This window comes from Gracilinanus agilis, chromosome 1, assembly GCF_016433145.1.
Source record: "Gracilinanus agilis isolate LMUSP501 chromosome 1, AgileGrace, whole genome shotgun sequence".
In the NCBI taxonomy this organism is placed as follows: Eukaryota; Metazoa; Chordata; class Mammalia; order Didelphimorphia; family Didelphidae; genus Gracilinanus; species Gracilinanus agilis.
This window is the reverse complement of record NC_058130.1, coordinates 769392362-769417469: the sequence shown is the minus strand read 5'-3', so window position 1 is coordinate 769417469 and position 25108 is coordinate 769392362. Positions and strand designations below refer to the sequence as shown.

At 44.5% G+C, this 25108-nt stretch overlaps 1 protein-coding gene across 1 annotated transcript in view; it reads left to right on the top strand.

Annotated features, from left to right (window-relative positions):
* The first annotated feature begins 1060 nt into the window (after positions 1–1060).
* SSH1 (slingshot protein phosphatase 1) overlaps positions 1061–25108 on the top strand; it is a 43791-nt gene continuing 19743 nt past the window's right edge. The window contains exons 1-9 of the mRNA XM_044685459.1: positions 1061–1113; positions 1299–1402; positions 6765–6829; positions 10008–10129; positions 15015–15083; positions 15645–15710; positions 18884–19078; positions 19846–19939; positions 24288–24416. Of these exons, the coding sequence (XP_044541394.1) occupies positions 1061–1113; positions 1299–1402; positions 6765–6829; positions 10008–10129; positions 15015–15083; positions 15645–15710; positions 18884–19078; positions 19846–19939; positions 24288–24416 (897 nt within the window). The remainder of the gene's footprint in view (positions 1114–1298; positions 1403–6764; positions 6830–10007; positions 10130–15014; positions 15084–15644; positions 15711–18883; positions 19079–19845; positions 19940–24287; positions 24417–25108) is intronic.

The window sequence follows — 25108 nt, the reverse complement described above, 5'->3', positions numbered from 1 at the left end:
GGAATCTCAGAGCTTCTACGGGCTTAGAACAGGGAGTGTCAGGGCTGGGAGGGGGCTTAGAACAAAGAATATCAGAGCTGGGAGGGAACTTAGAACTGGGAGTGTCAGGGCTGGGAGGAGGCCTTGAACAGGGGATGTCAGGGCTGGGATGGGGCTTAGAACAGGGAGTGTCAGCTGGTAGTCTAGAACATAAAACAGTAGACAATGAAGTGGAAGAATAGGACTTCTTTTAAAATTCTCTTTGGTTACAGATATCTTTCTTTCTATTGTAATTGGAAATTTCCATCTCTGTTCTTCACTGAAACTTAACCTAGACTGGTCTGATGTAGAACCTGAGACTCAACCTGAAAGGTTGATATTATGCTGAACATTTCCCAGAGCCAACTTTAGCTTCGAGCCCCCTGGTCTAAGGAGGAAAGGGCCAAGCGTAGCTCACGTAAGGGCTGCCTCCTGCACGAGGGCTTTTCTGGCCCCCTAACTTCCATTGTCTATATTTTGTATGTTTTTATATATTCTTATCCGTCAGTCCCCCAACAAGCATTTGTGAAACACCTGCTCTACGCCAGGCTCTGTGCCGAACTTCCTGGCTCCCCTCCTAGAACGTGAGCCCACTGCAGGCAGCGCCTGCCTCATTTGTGTACATTCTCTCTTCAGTGCCTGGCACCCTTATTGGGTCGCCAAGGGGCAGCTGGATGGTGCAGAGGGCAGAGAGGCAGGCCTGGAGTTAAGGAAGATCTGAGTTCCAATGTGGACTCAGATACTTACTAGCCGTCACTTCACCCTGTTGGCCTCAGTTTCCTCATCTGTAAAATGAGCTGGAGAAGGAAATGACAAATAACTCCTGTATCTTTGCCAAGAAAAACCCAAATGGGGTCCCAAAGAGTTGGGCAGGACTAAAAATGACTGAACAGCAGTGAAAATGTATACTTCTATTGCTTAGCACTGCTCTTGGCACTTAGTAGGTAAAAGGGAGAAGAAATATGCATTTATATAGTCCCTACTATGTGCCACATGCTGAGCACCTAACAAATGGGCAGTTTTTGAGGCTCGTGTGTAGGTCATGGATGGGTGGAGAAAACCCGTCCAGTCTTTCTATGACTTCACTGTTCTGAGGTTGGAGAGGAGGAGGAGGAGGAGAAAGGGGGAGCCCAGGCTAGGAATGGGGCTGCTGGTTTTCATTTTTGGAGCCTGCTTTCCCCCCTCTTGGTTCCTCCCCTCCCCAGTAGTGCCAGGATAGGGTCTTGGGACAGTTGACTAATTGGGACAGTTTTTTTTGTTTGTTTGTTTTTGCCTTCCAGCCTCAGTGAGAGTTTTTTCATGGTGAAAGGTGCTGCGCTCTTCCTGCAACAAGGAAACAGCCCCCAAGGACCCCGGAGTCTCCAGCAGCCCCACAAGCACGCAGGTAAGGGCTTCCCTACACCTGGGTGGTTTCCCTGGGCATCATCGTTGGTCCCCTGCCTTCCCCGGCGTCAGGAGGAGAACATTCATCCATCCTGGCTCAGGAGGCAGACGGGACCTCAGAGGCCATCTGGTCCAAGACCTCCTTGTGTGGATGAGGAACCTTCAAGAGCCTAGACATGCCGGCCCCAGGTCACTCCTAGGAAGTAAGGCTCAGAGTCCAGAACTCAGGTCTTCTTCCTGGTCTCTTATCTAGTGGAGCCTTGCCTTGGTTTCCTCATTTATAAAATCTGCATCAGAGTAGATGATGGCCTCCTGATGCCATAAGCCCATGGTTCACCCACAGTCAGACACGGTCCCTGATTTGGAATCCCTTGTCTTCCCACCCCATCACAAAACAGCAAGGAGAAATATTTAGGTGGCCCCATGGATGGAATGTAGGACCTGGAGGCACAGACACCTGAGTTCAAATCTGGCACCAGACACTTAGTAGCTGTGTGACCCTGGGCAAGTCACTCCACCTGCATCTGCCTCAGTTTTCTCAAATCTGTAAAATAGTAGGAATGATAACAATAGCACTACCTAGCAAGTCACTCCACCTCTGTCTGCCTCGGTTTTCTCATCTGTAAAATAAGAATGATAATAATAGTACTATCCAGCCAGGATTGTTGTGAGAGACTTTACTTCCATCTGCCTCAGTTTTCTCATCTGTAAAATGAGCCAGAGAAGAAAATGGCCAACCACTTCAGTATCTCTGCCAAGAAAACCCCAAATGGGGTCAGGAAGAGTCAAAATGAAAGGACTGGACAGCAACAACAGCAAAGTCAGGACAAACTTTCTAATGGAGCTGTCAAGCACCCTGTCTCTGGGTGCTCCCCATCACCCTTTACAGGGGTGCCATAGAGGTGATTTTTATGGAGGGTGTGGGTACCCCTAGGGTCCTTTCCTCCTGGCTGGAATCCATAGACCTGGAGCCCCTTCCCTCCTCTATGCCTTTGACTTAAGGAACCAAGTGTCAGCCCAATTGGTGGAAAGAGGGCCAGAACCCTGGCAGACCCGTACCCCCAAACATCTCAGCGCAGAGGGAGTTCTGTCCCCTGTGCTTAGTAAACGCCTCGGAATAACAAAAGACCGAGCGTGGGGACCAGGCCCAGGCTGGGGTTTCCATCTGTCAGCAGTTCCATAAATCAGCCAGCAACCCACTGAAAGAATTTTGTCCATATGGAAAATATCCCTTGCATGAAAACATTTGTCAGGCGGGGGGCCGGGCAGAGGTAGGCAGCTCGTGTTTAGCTTTTATGCTTAGATTTCTTAATGTCACGGCCATCGGTAGGCACTTCTGCTGAATTTACGCATTCTAGGCTAGAAACCTGGCAGGGACAGGTGAGGTCACTTGCTTGTGGTCATTCAGGAACAGCTAGAGGTGAGCCAGGAGCTGCAGAGAAATGGTACAGCAGCAGGACAGCTACACTTGGAGTCCCAAGATACCCTTACTCAGTGGTCACATTTCTGGGCCTCAGTTTCCTTGTCTGTAAAAGGAAGAGGAAGGCCTTGATGACCCTTGAAGGCCCCTTCTAGCCTTCTGAATCTGTGATCCTAAACTTGGGATTCTAGGAGATATCAGTACAAGATGACACCGGTGCAATGTGAGGCCTCATAGCACTCGTTTTCCACATTTGCCTTTGAAGCAAATGACCCTTGAGGATCCTGTATGAACTCAAGAGACAGCATGACAGAGTGGGTAGAGGGCACAGGATTTGGAGTCTGGAAGACTTGGGTTCTGGTCCTGTTTGACTGGACAAACTATTTAACTTCTGTGAACCTTAATTTCTTGTCTGCAAAACAGGAGAGGAATTTGGATTCCGTGACCTATAGGGCCTCTTCCAACTCTCAATCTGTAATCCTCTGATTCCTTTTTATAATTTTTATTATTTTTATAAACCGTTACCTTCTATCTTGGAATCAATGTGTATTGGATCCAAGGCAGAAGAGTGGTAAGGGCTAGGCAATGAGGGTCTAGTGACTTGCCCAGGGTCACACAGCTAGGAAGTGTCTGAGGCCAAATTTGAACCCAGGACCTCCCATCTCTAGGCCTGACTCTCAATCCACTGAGCCACCCAGCTGCCCCCTGTGATTCCTTTTCTTGGATACCTCACCAAGCTTTGCTCAAACCTCTTCTTTCTACTTATAATACACATTGGAGCATGAAAATTATTTCTGTCTACAAAGTATTTTCATTTTAACTCCTCCCCACAATTACATGTAAAAAAGTTTCCAATATATTTCAAAGAATATTGACTTGAATTCTCTCCCTCTACTCCCAACCCCCATCCTCCTTGTGATGGTAAGCAATCTCATATAGATTTTACAAGTGCCTTCACATAAAACGTTTTTCCATATTAATCTTTTTGTGGAAGGAAATTCAAATAGAAAAAAAAAAACAAAAACAAATTAAGACAGTGAAAAAAGTTTGCTTTGGTCTAGATTCAGACTCAATTCTTTTTCTCCAGAAGCTGATGGCATTTCTTATCATGAGCCCTTTGGGATAGTTCTGGGTCATTGTATTGTTGAGAAAACTAAGTTATTCACAGTTGTTCATTGTAAAGTATTCTCGTCACTGTGTACAGTGTTTTGGTTCTGCTCGTTTCACTTTGCATCAGTTCATGCAAGTCCAGGTTATGAAAATTATTTCTGTGTCTGCCTTCTCTCCCTTATATTTACATCATCCACATATATATCTACATATGCACACATATATAAACAGGTATACATGCCTTCTCATGTACACACATGTACATATATAGGTATACAGACATGCATATGTATATATGTGCGTTTGCACATATACTTCATTAAGACTTGGGATCAGATCCATATATATATATATATCTGTGTATGCTTTCAATATCTCTCTCTGTGCGGGGGGGGGGGGGGTCTGTAAAGTCACAATAGAGCTTTAATTCCTAATTAGTAATTAGTGCTCACTTTGTACCAGACACTGTGCTAAGAATTTTGCAATTTTCTCATTTAATCCTCACAACATCCCTGGGAGGGTAATGCTATCCCCATTTTAGAGTTGAGGAACTGAGGCAAATAGGGGTTAAGTGACTCACCTTTGAAGTGTCTGAGGTTAGATTTGAATTCAGGGCTTCCTGGCACTCTCTCCGCTATACTTACCCGCTGCTTTGTTATATCTCTGCCTATCCTCAAAGCTTTTATATCATTACTGTAATACAGATAAAATCTCTATAATATAATATATAGCAGAGATGCATGTTGGGCAGCCGGGTGACACAGGGAATAAAGTGCTATGTCTGGAGACAGAAAGACACATTTTCCTGAGTTGGAATGTAACTAGGAATTTTTCTACTCATATGTAAACACCATACCTAACTGACCCTGTGGGTAGCTGTATGACTGTGGGCAAGTCATTTCACCAATGCCTGCCTCCATTTCCTCAACTAAAAAAAAAAATAATAATAATAATAATAGCCCCTGTTTCCCAAGGTTGTTGTAAGGTTCAAATGAGATCATTGTAAAGTACTTAGCACAGTTCCTGACCCATGTTGTTGTTCACTTGTTTCACTTGGGTCAGGCTCTTTGGGACCCCATTTGGGGTTTTCTTGGCAAAGATGCAAGAGTGGTTTGCCATTTCCTTCTTCAGTGTGTCCCCATTTTACAGATGAAGAACTGAGGCAAGCAGAGTTATGTGATTTACCCAGGATTACACATCTTTGTTTTGATGTTGGATTTGAACTTGAGTCCTCTTGACTCTAGATCCAATGCTCTATTTACTGGACCATCTAATTGCCTCCTTCTTAAACTGGACATATTCAAAACAGAGAATTTCCCCTCCCTCCTACTTTCCTTTTTACTATTTGAGTGCACCAGCATCCTCTCAGTCCCTCAGGCTCCCAACTTAGGAGACATCCTTGGATTTGTCATGATCACTTATTTCTCATTGGATTATATCCAGTCTCTTGCCAAGGCCTGTCAGCTTTTCCCTTGCAGCATCTCTCAAGTATGACAATTAAATTTAGGTTTTACTCAATATGATAGTTAAAAAATAATAACGTGGTCACCATTTATAAATTGTTAGCCTTTAGGTCAAAATGACTATTAGCAGCTTTTATTTACAAGTGGGAAATATAGGAAGGAGACAAAGCCTGGTCTAGCCTCCCTAATTGCTGCTCCAGTGAAGTTTGGCTCAGCCCTTGGAAGGGGCTTCCCCAAGTCCCATCTCCACATGGATTTCCCAGTAGTCCTCAGCCAGAAGTCCCTGTGATGTCTTCAGCCAGAGTTCCACCAACATAGAATGACTCCAAGGAAAAGTGTCTCTTCAGTTCTACTCACCGATGCCGAATCCAGGGGAAGAGTCTCTCCAAGGAATCAGCCTCTCCAAAACCAAGGAAGTCAAGAGCCCCAGACCATGTTGGTCTCCTCTTTTTTCCATGTCATTTCCTGTCTCTCTCCCCCCTCTTCACAGAAACCAATTGCAGTCTTTCAGTTTGCCCAGCACTGCCATGGGTGGGGGGCGTGCTTGTGGCCTTTTAGCGGTGTGAACTAGTAAGTGACTTGTGAGCTCTCTTACCTAATAGCTAGCTACTAAGTAGGGGTACTTTAAGTTCTTGATTTGATTAACTAAAAATAGACAAAGGGAGAGTTAATTCTATCTTCACACAAGCATACTCCCTTCTCTCCTCTGACACTGCCTGGACTCTGGTCACCCCTGGGATATTGTAGTAGCTGCTGGTGGCTCTGACTGCCTCGAGTTTCTTCCCCATTACAATCTTGGAATCCCACAAGAATTCAGGAAAGGTGGGTTGAGTTTGGGGACCAATCCAGTGGTTAGACGTTAAAGAAAGCTTCAGGGAAGGAAACAGCACTTGAGGTGGACCTTGAAGAACAGGGAGGATGACTCCTCAGTGATCTGGTGGAAAGAGTCCTGAATTTATAATCAGGTCTCCTGTATGAAATAAGAATTACAAAACCATTTGTTCCCTGCTTCCCAGGGTTGTGAAAAGTGCCTGGTTAGGGGCAACTAGGTAGCACAGTGGATAGAGTACCAGGCCTGGAGTCAAGAAGACCTGGGTTCAAATCTGGCCTCAGGCATTTTCCAGCTCCGTGGCTCTGGACAAATCACCTAACCCCATTCACCTAGCCCTTGCCCTTATGTCTTAGCGTTGTTAATTAAGAATTAAGGAATTTAGTGTTTAAAAAAGAAAAGTGCTTTGTTAAAATCAAACTTAATTAGCATCCTGGTAACAGGTGGAGATAGGAGGAGAAGGAGGGGATGGGTTGGTATTCTAGATCTATCTGTGGGCCCATAATTTTCTATCTAAATCCACTTTCTATGGGTCCAACAGGTGACTTGCCCCAGCATCTTCAAGTAATGATCAACCTTCTTCGCTGTGAAGATAGAATCAAACTGGTAAGAAGACATAATTGAGTGGTGAGTGGGGGGGAGTTGGATTGGCAGGTCTGGGCCCATGTAGCCTGAGTCCTTGGAGGACATTGGTCTGAGCCATTGAGGAACACAAGACTAAGCCACAGAGAGATTTGCCTTCACAAAGCCCTATCATTTGCCATTGGTCTCCATGACTGTTGCTTAACTGTTTTCTTTTCTTCATTGGTATAAGGAAAGTCTCCTAGCAGGTCATCCACAAATGGCAGACATAAAAACCAAAAGCTATCTAGTAAAAATTAAAATTAAAAGCTGATCAAAGTGGGAGTTTACATGTTTTGATGGCAAAGGAGCTAAAATAAGTGAATGGATAAATGTATGGATTAATGGGTGAATTAGAAGGATAGATGGATAAGATGTCTAGATGGATAGCTAAATGGAAAGATTAGATGAAGGATGGAGGGATAGATGAACAGAGATAAGATGGATAGACGATGAATAAATACAATGAATGGATGGATAGCTGAATGTAAAGATTAGAAAGATGAATGGACAGATGGATGATATGGATGGATGGATCTATGGATAAAATGAAAGGAGAGATAGCTAAATGGAAAGATTAGATGGAAGGATGAATGGATAGATAGATGGATGGATTAATTGGATGGATAGATGAATGTATAGATAGGCAAAAAGGATAAATGTTTGAGTGAATGGTTGAAATAGCATTTATTAATGACTTACAATGTACTGAGCACATTGTTAAGTACTATAGTTTCAAGTAGGAAAAAAAATTCTCTTTTCTCAAAGTACTCACACTAATTGAGAGAGACAACACATATGAGAATTTGTCTGATGGAGGAGAGATAGCAAGACCTCATGGGCCTAATTGGGTGTCCATGGGGTGGATGGCAGGATCCAGGAGTTTGGGGGTTTCTGTCCTGCTTAGTAAGGAGCTTGGAAGGAACTGGCCCTCCACCATTGGAAAAGGAAGATAGGGCCTAAGGATTAGAGTGGAGCAAGGATTTGGGGATCTTTCTGATAGGGGTAAGACATGGTATTTGACAGGAAGTTTTGAGGTGAAGTCTTGGAGGTCTGGGGAAGACTGAGGACAGCCCTACTAGTCAAACTCTAGTTGGGGCCTTCCAGGTGCCCCTGGATGAAGTGTAGGATAGCCTGAGGCAGGGAAGAAGGAGAGCCTCAATTAATGATGTCATCCTGAGCATCTTTAACATGAAGATACAGGAGGAGGAGTTGAAAGAACATGTTGGGATGTCTGAGAACAATGCGGAATGAACTGCATTTGAGATCATAGAACTTCACAGCTGAGAGAAACCTTCAAACAGAAAATGTCAAAACTGAGAAGGGCCTTTAGCAGAGAATTTGGTGGTTGAAAGAAGCCTTAGAAATTATGTACTCCAGAATTTCTCAAATTATTTTGTGTTTTGCTTTGTGAAGAAATTTCAACATCATTTTCCTAACTAAAATACTAAATTTGAAATTATATCTGCATCGTTCAGCATTGTTGCCCTAGACTGCCGTATTTCTTCCCCTGGCAAGGAGATCAAATATTGCTAAGGTAGTTTTTAGGCTCTTTTGTTTGCTTTATTGGAGCAATGGTTTACTTTCGTTAAACTTTTATGTGATATTGTGTTAGTGTCTTTTACTATATCCATTTCCCTTTTTTTTTTTTTTTGTCACCAGTAACTTGTTTAAATAGGTCAGCTTGCAGTCACTTTAATGAAATGTTATAAAATAGACTTGTCATTTTTTACGACAAACCTTCCCAACTGCTTTATCTTATAAAGGTACATTAGGCACCTTAGATCATTGTTTATGGGATCCACTTATGGTAGATGGTTCTGGAGTCAGGAAGACCTGAGTCCAAATCCCACCTCCAATACTTACTAGCTGTGACCCTGCTTAGTCATTTAACTTCTGTCTTCCTCAGTTTCCTCATCTGTAAAATGGGGATAAAAATAGCCCTTACCTGCCAGGATTGTTGTGAAAATCAGATGACATTGTTGTTATTTTTTTAAATTATTAAATGCCAGTGTCTGGGGCATAAGAGATTCTTAATCAATGTTTATTCCCTTTTCCTTTTTCCTTTTCCCATCGGTATACTTCAAGCATAGAAATGTTTGTTGGCCAGATTACTATGAAAAACTTTGCTCTAATCTGAATCCCTATATTTTATAGGTGGGGAAACTGAGGGCCAAAGAGAGAAAAGTAAATTGCCTAAGATTGTATAACATTAGTAGCAAAACCAAATCTACATCCTAGGACTCCCGATTCCTTGTTTACTGATCTTACTTTTTACTCCATATTCAATTATAATCTCCATTCCTTCAATTTCATCTGAATTTTTAATTCACAAGTCTGCAAAAGGGAAAAAAGAAGGGAAACAAAGCCAAGTTTGTTCACTTTCCCCAAGGGCCTAACAAAGAACTTTGCTTATTCTGGAGAACTTGGTTTGTGGGTGGATGACGACCGAATGGATAGGTGGTGGATGGGCGAATGGATGGATGGTGGGTAGATGGATGGATAAGTGGGTAGATGGATGGGCGAATGGATGGATAAGTGGGTAGATGGATGGATGGATGGATGGATGGATGGATGGATGGATGAATTGTCCTTCCACATTATGACATTTTATGGAAGGAAATGGCACCCCCTCACTGTTATTGATCCCTCCTCCTCAAATAATCATGTCTACACTTATAGAATGGGAGACCTGGGACTAGAAGGGACCTCAGAGGCCATGTAGCTCAAATCTCTCAATTTGCAGATGAGGAAACTGAGACCTAGAGACACTAAATGCTTTACCCAGAGTTACCCAGTTAAAGCTATAAAAGACATGATTCAAACCCTGGTCAGAAGCAATCACTTTTCCCACTACCACACTGGCTCCTTATTTTACCTGTTTATGCCTCCCTTGTGTAGGGTACAGATTTCTCGAGGGCAGAGATTGCTTTGGTTATGTCTTAGTACCCCCTAGCACAGTCAGCATTCAGTAAATTCTAGTTAAATTGAATGGTAGAGTAGTAGTATGTAGTATGGTGTGAGAGGCGAGGGCTGTCTTACTTTTGTCCTGATATCTCCAGCTGCCAGTGGAATACCTGGCTTAGTAAATACTTGTTGGACTGGTTTGTGGCATATCTCCGGCCTCTCCAAGAGGCAGTGACAGCATCATTGTTCCTTGCAGGCGGTGCGCCTGGAGAGCGCGTGGACAGACCGCGTCAGGTACATGGTGGTGGTCTATAGCAGCGGGCGACAGGACACGGAAGAGAATGTCTTGCTGGGAGTGGACTTTTCCAGCAAGGAGAGGTATGTTTGGTTGGGGTTAGTGCAGATAGATTGGAAGGAGGGATGCTAAAGCAAGGTTTGCTTAGGGTATCCTTAGCAGGAGCTCTTAGGATTCCAGGAATTGGGGTTTGTTTAAAAAATATTTTGATCACTCTCTTTCAGTCGAATTGGTTTTCTTTTGCAATTCTCTGAATCTTATATTATGTATTTTAAAACATCATTTGGAAAAGGGGCCCAGAGACTTCATCAGACATTGGCCCAAATGTTCAGAACACACCCAAAGATTTGTGGCCAGATTGTTGACCTGAGAGCTCGAGGAGCCAGAGGAGGCAGGGACCTTCTGGACATAGCCTGGATATAGAATTTCCCATTTATAAGGGACTCTTCCTGAATGAGGGCCTGGGGTCAAGAAGACCTGAGCTCAAATCTGACCTTACTAGTTGTATGACCCTGAGCGAGTCATTTACCTTTTGTTTACCTCAGTTTTTTCCTCTTTAAAATGGGGACCACAAGAGTGTCCACCTCCCAGGATTATGGTGAGAATCAAATGAGGCTAATAAAGAATTTAGCACAGTCCCTGACACATAGTAAACACCATGTAGATGATAGCTGTTACTATTATTGTTGTTAGCTGATGAGGACACAAAGGTAAGTGGGCAAAGGGAAGAATCTGTAGTAGTAGGGAGCCCCTGAAGGTTATTGAGCAAGAGAATTGTGTTTAAGGAGTATCACTTTGGCAACTGGATGGAAACTGTTGGAATGTTAGAAAATTTTTCCTTACATCAGCCTATGTCGGAATCTCTTAACTTACTCCATTGTTCCTTTTTTCCCTCTGGCCAAGCAGAACAAAGCTAATCTCTCGTACATATAGTGTTCTTTTACTTAAAGAGAGAACTACATTTGAAGTCAAAGGACCTGGGTTCAGATCCTGCCTCTGCTATCTATTGTTTGTATCAATGTGAATAAGTCACGATGCCTCAGTTTCCCCAACTGTAAAGCAGGAGTTGGATTGGATAATCTTGTGGGTCCCTTCCTGGATCCCTCAGATTTCCCTCCTCTTTGTCTCTCCCACATGTCCAGGGTCCTCAGTTCCTTCCATTGATCTTTGCATATCATTGTTCATTCATTTCAGTCATATTTGACTCTTTGTGACTCCATTCAGGGCTTTCTTGGCAAAGATCCTGGACTGGTTTGCCAATTCCTTCTCTAGCTTATTTGACAGATAAGGAAACTGAGGCAAACAGGGTAAATTGACTTGCCCAGGGCACACGGCTAGTTTGCCATTTCCTTCTCCAGCTCATTTGACAGATGAGGAAACTGAGACCAAAGCTGAAATGACTTGCCCAGGGTCCCACAGCTAGTAAGAGTCTGGAGCACGATTTGAACTCAAGTCTTCCTGACTCCAAGCCCATCGTGCTATCTGCATGCCCCCTTGCTGTTGTTCACTTGTTTCCATCGTGTCCAACTCTTTGGGATCCCATTTGGAGCTTTTGACTCATCAGGGTGCTGCCACTCACCTTGAGGCCGAGATGCCATCTCTGGGCTAAGAGTTTGGTTCAGCTCGGGCTGACGTGGGGCATCCGTAGGCAGGAAGCCAACGGGAGGCCCAGCTCCTCGGCAGGTACCCGGGAGCCAGAATTCAGTTTCCCTCGGCCCCAGGGGCCCCTTCTCTGTGTTGATGTGAGGTCGTTCTCTGGGGAGCCCATTAACTGGTACCCAAGATGCCTGTGGGATGGCAGCACCCTCGCTGGCACAGCCACAGGATCCTCTTAGAAGATTCGTTTTTCCATGCCCAAACCGTGTTCATCCTCCTCCCAGGAGACGTAGTGATTAGAGAAATAATAACAAAAAGCAATTGGATGGCGCTGGACCCTGCAGGACTTTACTCCATGTGGGATCCCTGCAGAAACTGAGGCAAACAGGGTAAGTGATTTGCCCAGGGTCAGAACTAGGAATGTCAGGGCTGGGAGACACAGTTAGAGACGAGAGGTCCAGGGTTCAAATGTAGCCACAGACACTTCCTTGCTGTGTGACCCTGGGCAAGTCACTTGACCCCCATTGCCTAGCCCTGACTGCTCTGCTGCCTTGGAACCAATACATAGAATTTATTCTAGGATGGAAAATAAAGAGTTTGGAAAAAAAAATTCCTCCTGTTTGCCTGGCACCATGCTTATTGCTGGAAAAACGAAGACAAAAGTGAAGCAGTTCCTGCCCTCAAAGAACTTACATTCTCTCATGAGAGACAACATACACACACATAAACATTTGCATGGGGAAAAAAATAGCAGCTGGATTCTGTAGCCCAGCAGCACTAACAGCTGTGGGCGATTAAGAAAGTCCTTCAGTAGGAGGCCATGTTAGAGCTAAGTTTTGATGGAAACTGGGGACTCTTAAGAAGAGAAGATGGGAGTACACGGCCTGGGCAAAGGCCCAGAGATGGGAGAGGAGTGCTCCTGTGTGAAGAGCAGCAGAAAAGGTAGTTCTTTTGGACTTAAGAGGAGAATAATTTGTACTAATTCTGAAATGCAAACTGGAGCCTGGCTGTGCAGGCTAAAGTTTAAAGTCCAAACAGAATAGTATATATTTACTCCTAGAGGTGATAGGGAGCCACTTGGGATGATAAAGGAAGAGAGTTACACCATAAGGCTCACGCTTTAGGAAAATCACTTTGACAACTCTGTAGAAATCCCTGGGAGAGCAGGGAGGAAAACCAATTAGGTCCCAATTAGGACCCGAATTAGGTTGGTAGCTCTGAGATTAGAGAAAGAGACAAATGTGAGAGATGTTGTTGAGGCAGAAACTACCTGGCGTGGTGGCTGTTGGGTGAGAGAACACTAGTGGGGCCACTGTGGACAGAGAGATAATGAGTTCTGTTCCAGACGTGTTGAATTTGGGCTGACTCTCTGGGATGGCCCCTGTGAAATGTCTCAGGTAGTTGGAGATGAGGGTCTGGAGCTTAACTTAGGGTCAGATGTGTAATTAATGGGCAAGCTCAGTGGCATCATGAATAGCTGGGTGACCCTGGATAAGTCACTTTACTCTGTTTGCCTCAGTTTCTTCATCTGTAAAATGAGCTGGAGAAGGAAATAGTAAACCCCTCCAATATCTTCCCCAAGAAAACCCCAAACGGGGTCACAAAGAGTTGGACAAGGTTGAAAACAACTGAGCAACAATAATGTAATCTGGAGTCATCCTCTGAGACAGGGTAATGGAAACAAGATGAGATCCCCAAAGGAGAAGAGGGTGTAGAGAGAGAAGGAAGGAGAGGGGAAGAGAGAGGAAAAAGAAAGGAGAGGTGTCAAACCCCTGTGGGCCACAACACTCGCTATAATTGGTAAATATTTATTAACAAAGTAAATAAAAATACAATCGAACCTAGATAATATTAATATGTGGTTTTTCTGGGGGCACCAAGGTGGCTCAGGGGGTTGAGAGCCAGGCCTGGAGACAGGAGGTCCTGGGTTCAAATCTGGCCTCAAACACTTCCTAGCTGCGTTACCCTGGGCAAGTCACTTAATCCCCTTTGCCTAGCCCTTACCACTCTTCTGCCTTGGAACCAATACGCAGTATTGATTCTAAGATGGACGGTGAGGGTTTTTTTTAAAAATGTGGTTTTCTAAAACATCATGCCACCGGGAAGAATCCTCTTGTAAGGTTTAGTGCCTCCTTCCCCCATTTTTATTTGAATCTGAGTCCACCACATTAGAGCACAGAAGTTTCAAAGCTGGAAGATATATTAGAAATAATTCAGGGACAGCTAGATGACTCAGTGGAGTCAGGAGGACCTAAGACATTTCCTATCTGTGTGACCTTAGGCAAGTCACTTAGCCCCATTTGCCTAGCCCTTGACACTCTTCTGTCCTGGCATTGATACTAGGATAGAAAATAAGAGCTTAAATAGAAAAAGAAAGAATCAATTTACATTTGTTCAGCCAGCCACATCTTGGTGGGGCTCCCAGAGCCAGGGCTGACTTTCTCTAACCCCCCTGGGTGAAACCCTTTGGCACTGGCCTGTGTTTCTTTCCATCCCTTCCAAGGTTGGCATCTGTTACCCAGCCCCTCGTAGCTTTGGAGTCATAGCTTCTGAGGTGGAAGAGACCTCTGAGATATTTAATCCAACCCATCTCCCAACAGGGAAAGGGGTCCTACAAATGGCCATCCTGACTCTGCTTCAGGGTCTCCAGATTGGGACCATCTAGCCCAAACAGAGGCAGCCCTCCCTTTTGGAAAGCTTTCATCATTGGGATGTTGTTCCTTCCTTTCTTCTAGCCTACCTGGACTCATTGGTGCTCACTTGCACCCCATTACTCTTTCCGGGTTCTTTCTGGGGTTAAACTCTTCTTCCCTGGGATGGCCCCTCAGATCAAAGGATTGGGAGCCCAAGGAGAGCAAATCTAGAGCTGGAAGGGACCTAAGAGGCCTTGGAATCTAAGTCACTGTAAAGGTGAGGGAATCGAGGCTGGGACATCTAATGATTTTCCCGAGATCACCTAGGTAGAACTATGAGAGGTCAGGCCTCCAAGCACTAGCTGTGTCATGCACTATCTTTCATGTTCCAGGGAAAGTCTCGTTAACTCCATTTTCTTTCTCCGGAAAATGAGAGGACTGGATTAGATGATCTCCAAGGCCCCTTTCAAATCTGTGATCTTATTTCTCTGGGCCTCAGTTTCCCCTAATGTAAAATGAGGAAGGTTAGTCTAAATTGCCCCTGAGCTCCCTTTGCAGTCTAGAGGACCCTGTGATTTGGCCCTTCCCTCGGTGTTTCCATACTGAGTGATCTGGACCATTGGGTGTTTTATTCTTTTTCCTTCTACAAGCTTTGAGGGCTGGTTGGAGGACTGGGAGCAAGAGTGGTGCAAGGACACCAGCCCCACGTAACCTCTCGTCTGCCTTCTCTTCTCGATAGCACGAGCTGCACCATCGGGATGGTGCTCCGTCTGTGGAGTGACACCAAGATACACCTGGATGGAGATGGGTGAGAGTGGATGAAAATGGCTCCTTTTGGGGATTACATTTTCAGGAGAGGGCTGGAGGGCCTGGTGGTTAGAATTGGTTGTGGTAGGGTGGGACTGGAGCCCCTGGATTCTCTGAATGAGATGATTTGTAAAGGTGGGAGGGAAAGTGGAGAAGGAATAAAAGTGAGTCGGCTCACAGATTATTAGAATTAGAAGGAAATAGTAAACCCCTCCAATATCAGGGCTGGGAGGGAGCCGAGAGCAAGGAATCGTTGGGGCTGGAAGGGGCCTTAGAACAGGGAATGTCAGTGCTGGGCTGGCCTTTTGTGGTTATCCAGTACAAACTCCTCATATATGGAAATTCATTCCCAGGGAGGTCTGTCTTGCCTGAACTCACACACCCTAGTAAGTAGCGGAGCTGGGCCTGGAGGCTGGCTCTTCCCAGCACTCCTGATGGCACTGGGCGGACCCTCCCTTGTGGGTGCATCCCCTGTGGCATTGCCCCAGCCCAGCACCAGCCCCTTTGGTTTGGAGGACGATTCCTCCTGCCTCATGACTTTCTTTTTCTTTCTCTTTCCCAGAGGATTCAGCGTGAGCACAGCAGGAAGAATGCATGTGTTTAAGCCTGTGTCTGTCCAAGCCATGTGGTAAGTGTCCATGCCAGGCTTGTGAGCCTGGCACGACCCCCACCCACCCACCCATAGGCTGGCCTCGCTCTCCTGGATGGCCTTCAGTGGACCGGATGTCAGTCCAGCAGCAGGAACTGGGTTCAGTTGTTTTTATTTAGGGCCTGTCAGAGGTTTCTCTTAGCAGGTACCCAAAGGCAGCCAAGAAGTAACCTGGGGGGAACCTTAGAACAGGGCTGGGAGGGCCGGGAGGGGGCTTGGAACAGGGGCTGGGAGGGGGCTTACCAAATGTAATTTCTAGAAATTAGCTTATTTTAAGACCTTTCTGGCCTAGTTGCTTCATCTTGACATACAAGGAAAGAGCAGGGAACAGGTTAATGTCCTTATAGTCTAAAAGATCTGAGTTCAAAAACCTAATTCAGACACTTATTAGCTAGATGTCCCTGGAGAAGTCACCCCACACTGGCCTACCCTTCCCCGCCAGTCAGGCCCGTTGTCATTCGGTTGTTCCGGTCATCTGTACAGTGAGATGGCTCGGACGTCTTCTACAGTCTCTTGTCGCTGCGTATCGATGATCCAGTTAAAATGAGACCCTGGTAGGGGAACGTGAGCGTTCCGAAGTCACGCACTTCCTCTCTGGGCCCACGTTTGGCCACGGTGCCTCGTCCAGCCATGTTCAGGAGTTCCGTGTCATTTCTGACCCTCCTCCGGCATCACGTCCTTGTGTCCTTAGTGTCCCCCTTGATGCACCCACTTAGGAGACTCCGGGCTCCGGGCCTCACAAAGTGACCCGTCCAACGGCCTGGTTTCCTCCTCTCCCGTCCCTGGCCGCTCCTTCTCCGGGCCTCTGCTCCCGTTGGTCCAAGGACAAAAGCAGAGGTTATAGGTTAGGAATCCATCGTGGTGATCCCAGCACGACGGTTAATGTGTTCACAATCTTGGCGGCTTCAGGAGTCATTCTTACTCGGCTAGTTTTTCTAAGCTAAACTATTGCATAGAAGAAGATCAACAGTCAAAGGCTATAGGATCTGAGAAATAAATAAAAGTGAAAGTGAAAGAACTGTTGAATTAATAAATAAGACCAGGAGCTGGTACTTTGAAAAAACGAATAAAATGGACAAAGTACTGCTGAATCTAATTTTAAAAAAAGGAAAGAAGAAAACCATATTAACAGTATCAGAGATGAAAAGGGTGACGTCCCCTCTAACGAAGAGGAAATTAAGGTAATCATTAACTATTTTGCCTAATTATATGGCAACAAATACAGCAATCTAGGTGATATGGATGAATTTTTACAAAAATATAAATTGCCTAGATTAACAGAAGAGGAAATAGAATACTTAAATAATCCCATATCAGGAAAAGAAATCAAACAAGCCATCAAGGAACTCCCTAAGAAAGGCTTATAGGATCCTAGAGCTGGAGCTGGAAGGAATCTTAGAGACCAGATTCTAGGCCAACCCTCCCATTGAACAAATAAGGAAACTGTGGCACAGAGGCTTAAAGTGATTTTTTTTTTAAAATTCTTACCCTCTGTCTTAGAATCAATACTGTATATCCGTTCCAAGGGCTAGACAATGGGGGTTAAGTGACTTGCCCAGGGTCACACAGCTAGGAAGTATCTGAGGTCAGATTTGAACCCTCTCATCTCTGGGCCTGGCTTTCCATCTACTGAGCCACCCAGCTGCCCCCTCCATCCCAGCTTAAAGTGATTTAGGGGGGCAGTGAGGTGGCATAGTGGATAAAGGGCCAGGCCTGGAATCAGGAGGACCTAAGTTCAAATCCAGCCCAAAACACTTTCTAACTATGACCTTGGGAAAGTCACTTAACCCTGTTTATCTAGCCCTTCCTATTCTGTCTTAGAGTTATTATTAAGACATGAAGTAAGGGAGTTCTATTTAAAAAAAAAAAGTGATTTAAGATTCTGGCTTCATAGATTGAGAGCTGCAAGTAACCATTTGGTCCAATCTCTCTCTGCAACCCTGCCATTGTATAGAGGCCCAGAGAGGTTAATAATTTGCCCAGGGTCACACAGGTAGAAACATACCCATGAACCTTGGCTGCAAATGCAAGGCTCTTGCCCCTGCCCCATGCTGACCTCATGTGGGACACCCACTTTCATTTTACTATAAGTTTATATTTCTGTCACACTACAGAGTTTGCATGAAGCTTCTCTGTACCCAGCCCCAGGAAATGGGTGCATTATTTTCATTTGATAGATTAGGAAACTGGCTAAGTTCTCACACAGCTAATGTGTGATGGATAGATGGATGGATGGGTGGGTGGGTGGGTGGATGGGTGGATGGATGAAAAAAAAATTTAACAAGTACATGGCATGTGCCAGGTACCATGAAGAATTCAAGAGATATAAAAACAAGCAAACAAAAGACAGTCCCTGGCCTCTGGGAGCTTATATTCTAACAGGGGAAGATGACCCACAAAGGAATGAATGGTGGCCAAGGGAGAGGCATTTTGGACAGGGGAATCAGAGGATCCAGTGATTGGAGATGTAGGAAAATGGATCAAAACATCTTGTCCAGGAATGCCAATATAGATTTCATGACCATTCTCCAATCTAGAGTTGGTCAGCAGCGAACATTCATTAAGCTCTTACTGCATGTCAGAACAGTAGGGATATGAGGGAATATTTTTTAAAAATAGAATTGGAAACGGTGGGGATGACACGGCCAGGACACGGCGTGGCCCAAGACCAGGCCAAGAGAAAGCAGAAAGTTCATCCTTGGGGTCTTAGGAGTGGAGGCAGACAGGCATCAGTCTGGTTTTTCTGACTGCGAGGCTAGAGCTCTGAGCATCACACTACACAGCCCATCGGAGGACTTCCATCTAGGTCTTGAGTTTAATGTCTCTGTGTACATAGATTGGCTGTTCTAGGAGCAATAACCACTGGCTTTCCTGCCTCCCGAGAGTCCTCCCCAAACCCTTGCCCACAAGGAGAGATCATGTTTGTCTTCGCTTCCCCTCTGCCGAGTACTCTTTCCACTGAGCCACTAGTTGTCTCCTTATAATTTGTTCTTAATAAGTGCTTCTTGAGCTGAATTGAATTATAAGAAGCCAAATCTCCGTTACTCATCCATCTTCCCTGCCCTGACAAAGCCAGAAACCCTACTTAGAAGGATACTCCCAGAAGCCCGTGCCCATTGTCAGGTCTGATCCACCATCTTTCCCACCTGCAGGTCCGCCCTCCAGATTCTGCACAAGGCCTGTGAGGTGGCCCGGAGATATAACTACTTCCCTGGAGGCATGGCTCTGGTATGGGCCACGTACTACGAGAGCTGCATTGGCTCTGATCAGAGCTGCATCAATGAGTGGAACGCTATGCAGGACCTGGAGTCCACACGGCCCGATTCCCCTGCTCTCTTTGTGGACAAGTAGGTGCTGTGGCTCCTCCTCTCTCTAAGCTGGGGCTGTCAGGGCACCCCCTGCCTCATCCCATGACCTTTCATCCCCAGAAGAGGATTAAGTAACTAGAATGAGGAACATTGAGTTTGAGATCCAGATAGAACTTAGAATGTATTAAGTCCATAGAATATCAGCCCCTGGGGACGAGGGTGAAAGATCCAGAACTAGAACCCATTATTAGAGCTGGGGGGCCTCAGGACAGGGAATGGTGGAGAAGGAAGGGTTTTTAGAGATTATTTTGTCCTCTCTTTAGAATCAGTAACTGGTAAGAGTAGTGGCAGTGATCTGGCCAAGGTCACAAGTGTGTTTAGTAGAAGATCCAGGTCCAAAATCCAAGTTTCACCTTCCCTCCCCTCCCTGGCAGCTGCCCACCTTAGCCTTGTATCTCTCAGCTGCTCCCACCTGGTTTTCCAAGAGCCTCTTTTCTCCCAGGTCTGACCTGACCTGAGGCTGGCTAACATCCTTGTTCAGGATTCCAGGCTTCTCCTTTTCTCTTTGTTCCCCATTCTGGGGCCCTCAGTGGCTCTCAATATCTCAGAGGGGTTTTCCAGAGTCACAGCCTGTGTTCTGACCTCCGCCCCCCCCCCCCTTCCTGTAAAAGAAAGTCCCCAGACCTTTGGCCAAGGCATCATCAGCAGGGGCCACAGGCGTTCCTTGGAGCCCCTGCTCTGATAGCTGTTTCCAGTCCCCACTGCCAGCATTTCCTGGGATTTCCTCCATGTTCTCTCTCCCTCAGGCCAACCGAAGGGGAAAGAACAGAGCGCCTCATCAAAGCCAAACTCCGAAGCATCATGATGAGTCAGGACCTGGAAAACGTGACCTCCAAAGAAGTAAGAGAAGGAAAGGAGTCCCCCGACTTGGAGGCATCTCTGGAGGGCTTCCCACTCACAAATCTCTTTACAGCTCATCAAAGCAGTTTTTTTATTTAAACCCTCAACTTCCATCTTAGGATCAATATTGTATTTTGGTTCCAAGGCAGAAGAACATTAAAGGCTAGGCAGTAGGGGTTAAGTGACTTGTCCAGAGTCACACGACTAAAAAAATGTAATTCATACAGGTTTTTTGTTTGTTTGTTTTTTTAAACCTTTATCTTCCATCTTAGAATCAATACTGTGTATTGGTTCTAAGGCAGAAGAGCAGTAAGGGCTAGGCAGTGAGGGTTTAACCTCTTGAGAACATGTCCCTGGCCAGCCATCATCCTTCTTTCCAGGGATCCAGCCCTGCTCCCTTCCACCCGGCAGGCTTTCTTCTTTTGGATAACTAGTTGTTGGGAAGTTTCTCCTGACAAGGAGCCTCAGCTTGCCTCTTTGCAACTTTAGACACTCAATAAGCTTTTATTAAGCACCTGATGTAAAACCAGGACCTGTGCTAAGTGCCAGGGATACAGAGCTCAGCTAAAGACAGTGCCAGCTCCCCAAGAGCCCACAGTCTAATGGGGGAAGCAACGATCATGCATACAAGCATGATCCCAAACTTCTTCAGGCAGTTTAAACTTACTAAAAGCCTAAAGCTTGTTGCAAGATTTTAATAACTACATTTCCACATATGGATCCTACATAATTTATAGCCTTGCTGGACTCTTCATGACCTCATTTGGGGTTTTCTTGGCAAAGATATTGCAGTGATTTGCTGTGTCCTTCTCCAGCTCATTTGACAAGTGAGGAAACTGAGGCAAACAGGGTTAAGTGACACGCCCAGGGTCACCCAGCTGGTAAGAATCTTAGGTCAGATTTGGAATTATGAAGATGAGTCTGACTGACTCCAGGCCTGGTGCTCTCTCCACTATGCCACCTAGCTGCCCATTACTCCACAAACAAGCCATACCTTGTACATAGGTGGGAGCTGCCAAGAAACAGATTTAGACTTGCTATAAGGAAGAATTGCCTCATAATTAGAGCTAGAGCTAGCCAGAAGTAGGTTGGACTGGGGGTAGCTAGGTGGCTCAGCACATAGAGATGAGAAGTCCTGGCACTTCAATCAAGTTCAAATTTGGCCTCAAACACTTTCTAGCCGGGTAAATCACTTAATCCGCATTACTTAGCTCTCACCACTCTTCTGCCTTAGAACCAATATAATACAGTATTGATTCTAAGAAAGATGGTAAGGGTTTAAAAACAAACAAAAAAAGGAAGTAGGACGGCATGCCTCAAGAAATAGTGAGCTCCTCATCACCTAAGGTCTTCAACAAAGGCTAGATGACCACTCCCTGATTATATTGTTGGGGGGGGATTTTGGATGGGTCTGATTTGGGCAAGATGCCAGTGAAGCCCCTTCTGGTCCTGAAATCCTGTTCTGGAAAAGACAAGACCTGTGATTATCTGGTCACTAATTTATTGAGTTTAAAAAAAAAAACAAGAAGAAAAGAATTGACCAAGCTGTGTTTCCCCCAGAATCCTGGAGTGCTACTAAGGGATCCATGAAGAAATTTCTTTTCTAGTGTTATTTTCCCTTTGCATATGAATCCAAAAAGAGCCTAACCTACAAAAATGTTTTCCTATGTGAAAATGGGTTTAATTTCCTTGAAAATTTTTTACCTTCTCTTAACCTGAGGTATATTCCATGCCTTTGGTCCCTGTGGATCATCAGTTATAGGTTTGAAAAATAGTCAAGCCTTCAGTTGGGCTGTGACAACATGTTTTGGGTCACTAATCTAGTGAAAACGTCCTCATTTTACAGATGGAGTAACTGAGACCTTCTGTCATCCAGGAAACTTGGGGCCCTCTAGGAAATGAGGCAGTTGGACTAGATGGCCTCTCGAGCTACAATTTGGTCCTTTCATCTTCCCTCATAGTTTAATTAATAGTGATGCAGATAGGGGGGCAGCTGGGTAGCTCAGTGGATTGAGAGTCAGGCCTAGAGACGGGGGGTCCTGGGTTCAAATCCGACCTCAGACACTTCCCAGCTGTGTGACCTTGGGCAAGTCACTTGACCCCCATTGCCCACCCTTACCACTCTTCCACCTAGGAGCCAATACACAGAAGTTAAGGGTTTAAAAAAAATATATTGATGCAGATGACTTCACAGAGTCCTCTATCCAAGCCCCATCCCTTACCTGAGCTCAGGGGCCCAAATCCAGGCCCATCTCAGCCTGGATGTCTCAGCAGCACCTCCAAACTCAGCAGGTCCAAGCCTGAGTCCACGGTCTCCCCCCTGGACCATATATGTATGTGTGCAGCAGATCACCTTTCCTTTTCCCCTTTGCTGTTACTTGATATATTTCTAGTAACAAAGATTGTTGGGTCCAAGAGTATTATTGTTTATTTTTATGACTTTTATTGTACTATCAGCTCACCTTCCAAAAAAAAAAATCTGCAATTCCTCCAGCATTGTGTGAATTTATCCACTTTTCCCCAACACCACCCGCCTTTTGGTATTGAATCTTGTCTCTATTGCTTATTCTTATCAATGTATTGAGTACAAAATGATACCTCCATCTTGTTTTCATTTGTATTTTTCTCCAGCTACTGGGAAATTTGAACACTTATGTGGCCAAATATTTCTTTTCAAGATTGTATGCTCTTTTGTAAATTTTCTTGTTCAGACCCTTTGACCATTTGGTAACTGCGTGTTGCCCCTGAAATTTTATTAGTACCATATAAATTTTAGATGTTAAGTTTTCTTCTGTTATGATGATACAATAATAACAAAAATTCCCATTTTCCATAGTGCTTTATAAGGCTTCCAAGCCTTTTCCCTCATAATATACCTGTGACCAGACCACTGTAAGAAATGTTGCCACCATTTTACATAGGGCTAAATGACTTACCCAAAATCACAGGGCTAGATAATATTAGAACCAGGTCTTCTATTTTTTTAAAGAGGATTTTGGGACTGAATCAATGCAAGCCTAGAATGTTCCTTAGTAGACTGACCCATTTATTTCATATATTTTATAGCTATTTTGAAAGGGATTTCTTTTTCTCTTCTTCCTTTTGGATTTTCTTATTGGTATATAGAAATACTTTGGATTTTGTGTTTTGTTTTGTTTTGAATCATACTTTACTGGAACTAAACATTTCTTTCTCCATTACTGTCTTACTGACTCTGGAGTTTAATGCATACAAAGGATAATTTTGTCTCTTCTACCTATCTTTATGCCTTTCATTTCTTTCTTTTGTCTTATTGCTATCGTTACTATCTTGAAAACTGTGTCAAGTAACAGTGGAAAAGGGCAAAGGGCATCCTTGTTTTAACTCCTGAATTTTTTGAGATTATCTACTTTTGTTTTCCTCTCATATAATGCTAGCATTTAAATCAAGGCTTTTTGATTCCGAATGTAGGGTTTTTTACCTTTCTGTGAGGCTGACTCAGTGTCCCATGCTGTTTACCAGTTTGGGGACATTTAGGTTGTTTCTAATTCTTTGCAATTATAGGTAATACTTTTTTATAGATTTTTGATAGATAGCTTTATTTTTTTGCTGATGATATATTTTAGGTAGTAGATTTCTTGGGCTGGTTGGTTGGTTTGTTTTAATTGTACCAAGCTGGGTGCGGTGATCCATGCTTGTAATCACTGCTCCAGGGAAAGCTAAGGCTGTTTATCCAATCAGATATTCCTTCTGACTAGCATTAATATGGTGAGCACTTTGGATCTGGGTACCACTGGCTTGCCTAGAGAGGGAAGAACCAGCAGAGGTAGATAATAGCAGATCAGGGTTTTCTTGCCAGTTGGTAAGTAGTAGGATCAGACCCAGGAAATGGCTCCACTTCCATCCTGAGTAAGACACAATTGAACAGAACAAGATGTAGTATGTCATCGTATATCCTGGACCTATCTCTAGGTAAAAAACTAGGTTCAAGTTCCCCATTTCTGACACATTCTGGCTATTGATAGTAAGCAAGTCATTTAATGTTTTAATCCTCCAGGCATTTGAGTCTAAGTTGTAGGAGAGTTGCCATTCTGTTTATGGGGAGGAAATTTCCCCACTTAAGAGTTTCCTTCTCTGATAAAATCTCTGGTCTAGATCCAAACTAAAACAGCACAAAGCAAACCAACCCACTTATGACTTCTGATTGTATAAGCAACATTCTGTATCCTCTCTAAGAAGAAAAAGTAGATATTGTTTTTAAAAAAATAAGCTTGTGACTCATACTACAGTTTTGACTTTTGGGGTGAAAGTTGTTTTTTTTTTTGTTTTTTTTTTAAATAATTCTTCCTAATATTTCCCTATTCCATAGATACGCAATGAATTAGAGAAGCAGATGAATTGTAACCTGAAGGAATTCAAAGAATTCATTGACAATGAGATGCTTCTCATCCTGGGCCAGATGGACAAGCCCTCCCTCATCTTTGATCACCTCTATCTGGTAAGAGGCTGAGGTTATGCCTGTGGTATCTTTTATCAAGAACTTGAAGTAGCCCGAGGATTTGTGGCAAGTCATAGAGAAAAAGACAAATTAAGGGGGTTAGTGATTTGAGAAACCAATCTTTTCTGGTCAGGAAGAAATCCTAGTAAGGTTCTATTTTTAGAGAGTGGTACAAGGCAGAGATTTGAAATGTGGTTCTCAGGACTCCCAACTCTTAAGTTCTCTCCCATCCTGAGTAATATGCGGACTCCTTTAAGTGCCCTCAGGAATGCTGAGGGGCTTCAGCAAACTTTTAAGTGCCTGCTATGTTTGGTGGCCTGTCCTTGTTGTTGAGGAAGAAGCAAAGATAAAGCAAACAGGCCGCCCTCCTTGGAAATCCTGTAGGGATTGATAAAACACTTCAGGAGATAAACAATAATACTGATTAGAATGGGATGAGTGCCTTAAGGTTTACTCGGCTACCTTTCCTTGTCCTCCTAGGAAGGTGGTACAGAATAGATTTAACAAAGGCTCAGAGATAACCCAACTTGCCCATCCGCAAGGCAGTTGTCAGAGGCAAGATTTAAGCTGTTCAGATTCTGTAGTCCAGCCCCCTCATTTGTGGAGGAAGAAATTGAGGTTCAAAGAGATTAAGGAATTGGGCCAAGGAAGGGGCTTAGAGTGTGAGATCTGGGAGAGAACTTAGAACTAGG